General features: G+C 38.9%; 1 protein-coding gene across 1 annotated transcript in view; it reads left to right on the forward strand.

Annotated features, from left to right (window-relative positions):
• CDK5RAP1 (CDK5 regulatory subunit associated protein 1) overlaps positions 1-4,741 on the forward strand; it is a 111,607-nt gene that overhangs the window by 40,875 nt on the left and 65,991 nt on the right. Inside the window, 1 exon segment of the mRNA XM_012665714.1 lies at positions 1,710-1,940. Within this exon segment, the coding sequence (XP_012521168.1) occupies positions 1,710-1,940 (231 nt within the window).

Below are 4,741 nucleotides of genomic sequence, written 5' to 3' on the forward strand. Positions count from 1 at the left end.
TTTATGGAGACTGGAGTCATGACAGCTAAATGCATTGCATGGTCCTGGGTTGGGATTCTGATCAGGGGGAAAAAAAAGTTATAATGGACATTATTTGGATAATTGGTAACATTTGATTTGTGGCATATGGATTAGATAATAGGTTTATATCAATATTCCTGATTTTGATACTTGTCCTGCGATTATGTAGAACATCCTTGTTTTCAGGAAATATGTACTGAAGTATTTAAGGGTAAAAGAATATGGTGTCTGCAACTTACTCTCACAGGCTTAAAAAAAACGTTTGCTTGCATGTATGTGTATGTAGTGAGAGAATATATAGAGAGAATGTATATATACATATGTGAATGATAAATGGGGCTCAGTGTTAACAATTGATGAATTTGGGCAAAGAATACAGAGGGGTTCTTTTACTGTTGCAATATTTCTGTAAATTTGAAATTATGTCAAAATAAAGTTACAAAAGAAGTCTTTATAGCAACTATTATTTTCTTTCTGATATTTTATAATGCAAATTTTCAGATGCACAAGTTGAAAAACTAGTATAATAAACATGATTGTTAACATTTTGTCATATTTGCTTTATCCACCTATCTCCATGCATGTATAAATATGTTTTTTCCAAACTATTTGAAAGTAAATTGTAGATATCAGAGCACATAACCCTAGATTCTTCAGTATGTATCTCCTAAGAATAATAATTTTTCTCAGCCAGGCGTGGTGGCTTACATCTGTAGTCCTACCAGCTTGGGAGGCTGAGGCAGGAGGATCACTTGAGCCTAGGAGGTGGAGGCTGCAGTGAGCTGTGGATTGTGCCACTGTAGTCCAGTCTGGATGACAGAGTGAGACCCTGTCTCTAAAAGAAAAAAGAATTTTTCTCTGTATAACCATAATATCATTATCATATGTAAGAAAATTAATAATTAACTAATGTCATCTAATAAGCAGTCCATATTCAAAATTGCTTAGTCGTCCAAAATATCTTTTATTGCTGTTTTATTGTCAAACCAAGATCCAATCAAGATTGGTGCAGTTATATTTGGTTGTTGTATCTTTTCAGTCTCTCTTAATCTAAAACAACCCTTTCACTTTTTTTGTTGTTGTTTACTTTAAATGATATATTAACTTTTTGAAGGGATCAGACATGAGTCTGGATTTATCTAATTGCTTCCTCATATTGTCATTTAATAGATTCCCCCAAATTCTGGTAACTGGAAGTTAGGCGTAAAAGCTCAATTCCTTTAGGTTAAATATTATTGATAAGAATACTTCATATACTCATGTTATATAACATTCAACTGACAGAGTGGGTCATAAATTAACCATTATTATTGAACATTGAGTTTGTTCCAGTTTATTTTTTTTGCTATTCTAAATAATGTCTTGAAGATTAATTTTTATATAAGGTTTTATTCTGAAATTCACTTCTTTAGATAAGATGCCCAAGCATGAAATTATTGGGTTAAAGACACACATATGGCAGATATAGCCTTACAAAAGGTATTTCTTAAATAATAAGACTTGAAAGTTGAAATGACTCCTTGATCTGTGGGCTGCAAAAGTGATGTTGTGTTAGCAGGCATGAAAGCAACATTAATTTCTTTGTACATCTCCATCATGGCTCTTGGTAAGTTCAGCTAATTTTTAATTAATGATTCATCATGAAGCTTCCCAACAAACTTGTTTTCGATATATTTTCCCTTTTTTAGGGGCTGAAAGAAGTGACACTTCTTGGTCAGAATGTTAATAGTTTTCGAGACAATTCAGAGGTCCAGTTCAACAATGCAGTGTCTACCAACCTCAGCCGTGGCTTCACCACCAACTATAAAACCAAGCAAGGGGGGCTTCGTTTTGCTCACCTTCTGGATCAGGTCTCCAGGGTAGATCCTGACATGAGGATTCGTTTCACTTCTCCCCACCCCAAGGATTTTCCTGATGAGGTGGGTGTCGACAGTTAGTTACCTGTGATGAAGTGATATCTGTATCTTTAAGCATGACAAAAGCTCGACCTGGGAGGGGTGCAGCAGAGACCTGAGTCCTGCTGGGGGAGCCTGTTGCTATATTACTCTCTGGATGACTGGCCCTTTGGAAAGATTTAAAGTCCACCAGGGTAGGGGTAGAGATAGGACTGATATTGAATGGGAGGTTAAGACTACCTGTGGGACCATAAGGGCTGTACAGAGAAAGATTCTGTCACAAGGTGGACGGCTGCATGGTTGTATTAGTGGTGGTGGTGGTAATGGTGGCGTGGGGAGGACAGGAAGGGAGGCAATATGGTGTGGTGGGAAATAGCCAAGACTTTAGCCTCAGACAGACCTGGGTTCAAATCCCAACTCTTCCACTGCTTTACCAGCAGATGTGCTACCTTTTCAACTTTTCATCTTCATTTGTAAAACGGGGTTAATAATTACCTCCTGTTCTGGATTGTTTTACCTATGTAAAACAGATATATTGGCATACTTTGTTTTATTGTGCTTCGCTTTATTGCATTTTACAGATCTTGCATTTTTTACACATTGAAGGTTTGTGCAACCCTGTGTTGAGCAAGTCTATCAGCACCGTTTTTTTCCAAGAGCATGTGTTCACTTCATGTCTCTGTGTCACATTTTAGTAATCCTCACCAAATTTCTGACTGTCATTGTTATTATATCTGTTATGGTTACTATCGTAATTGTTTTGGGGCACTACCAGCCATGCCCATATAAGATGGTAACCTTAATCAGCCAGCCATTTCCCAATCTCTGTCCTTATCCTCAGGCCTCCCTATTCCCTGTGACACAACAGTATTGAAATTAGGCCAATTAATAACCCTACAATGGCCTCTAAGTGTTCAAGTGAAAGGAAGAGTTGCACATCTCTTACTTGAAACTAAAAGCTAGAAATGATGAAGCTTAGTGAAGAAGGCAAGTCGAAATCTGAGATAGGCCAAAAGCTAGGCCTCTTGTGCTAAACAGCCAAATTGTAAATGCAAAGGAAAAGTTCTCAAAGGAAATTAAAAGTGCTACTCCATCGAATAAACAGATGATAAGAAAGCAAAAGTCTTCTTGCTGATACGGAGAAGGTTGTAGTGGTCTGGATATTAGGTCAAACCAGCCATGACATTCCCTTAAGCCAAGGCCTAATCCCTAACTGTTTTCAATTCTGTTGAAGGCTGAGAGCAGTGAGGAAGCTGCAGGAGAAAAATTTGAAGCTAGCAGAGTTTGGTTCATGAGGTTTAAGGAAAGAAGCCATCTTTACCTGCACATAAAAGTGCAAGGTGAAGCAGCAAGTGCTGATGTAGAAGCAGCAGCAAGTTATCCAGAAGACCTACCTAAAACAATTGATGAAGGTGGCTGCACTAAACAGCAGATTTTCAGTGCAGATAAAACAGCCTTATATTGGAAGAAGGTGCCGTCTAGGACTTTCATAGCTAGGGAGAAGTCAATGCCTGGCTTCAGAGCTTCAAAGGACAGGCTGACTCTCTTGTTAGGGCCTAACGCAACTGGTGACTTTAAGTTGAACCAGTGCTCATTTACCACTCTGAAAACCTGATGGTCCTCAAAAATTATGCTAAATCTTCTCTACTGTGCTCTATAAATGGAACAACAAAGCCTGGATGACAGCACATCCGTTTATAGCTTGGTTTACTGATTACTTTAACACTCACTGTTGAGACCTACTGCCCAGAAAAAAAAAATTCCTTTCAAAATATTATTGCTCCCCATTGACAATGTAACTAGTCACCCAAGAGCTCTGATGGAGATTTATAAGGAGATTAATGTCATTTTCATGCCTGCTAACACAACATCATTTTTGCAGCTTATGGATCAAGGAGTCACTTAGACTTTCAAGTCTTATTTAAGAAATACGGTTTGTAAGGCAATAGCTGCCATAGATAGTCATTCCTTTTTTTTTTTTTTTTTGAGACAGAGTCTCGCTTTGTTGCCCAGGCTAGAGTGAGTGCTGTGGCGTCAGCCTAGCTCACAGCAACCTCAAACTCCTGGGCTCAAGCAATCCTTCTGCCTCAGCCTCCCGAGTAGCTGGAACTACAGGCATGCGCCACCATGCCCGGCTAATTTTTTCTCCCTATATATATTTTTAGTTGTCCAGCTAATTTCTTTCTATTTTTAGTAGAGATGGGATCTCACTCTTGCTCAGGCTGGTCTCGAACTCCTGACCTGGAGCAGTCCTCCCGCCTTGGCCTCCCAGAGTGCTAGGATTACAGATGTGAGCCACCACGCCCGGCCCTAGCGTAACTTTTTAAAAAAGATTTTTTTCTTTCATTTAGATTTTTAGACTGCAATTGCAAAGAGAATAGAATATTGTGCCTTTAACAAAATGTCCATTTATGCATTCAAACAATGGTTATTGATTGGGAGTCTTTTAAGTAAGCAGCTTTTTCGGAAAGTCCCTTTTATTTTGTATATGAAAAATACTGAAATACACAGAAAAGAGAGACTAGTATGATGACCCCTTTCTGCCAGTTGGCAATCACCTGAATTTAACAGTTATTACATTTTGCCATATTTGTTTCGTCTCTTTTTTTCTTTCTTTCTTTTTTTTTGAGACAGGGTCTTGCTCTGTTGCCCAGGCCAGCGTGCACTGGCATCATCACAGCTCACAGCAGCCTCAAACTTGTGGGCTCTAATGATTCTCCTGCCTCAGCCTCCCAAGTAGCTGGGACTACAGGTACACGCCACCACGCCCAGCTAATTTTTAAAATTTTTTGTAGAGACTATATTGCCCATCTTGCTCAGGCTGG

This window comes from Propithecus coquereli, unplaced genomic scaffold, assembly GCF_000956105.1.
Source record: "Propithecus coquereli isolate 6110/MARCELLA unplaced genomic scaffold, Pcoq_1.0 Scaffold122, whole genome shotgun sequence".
NCBI classification, from domain to species: Eukaryota; Metazoa; Chordata; class Mammalia; order Primates; family Indriidae; genus Propithecus; species Propithecus coquereli.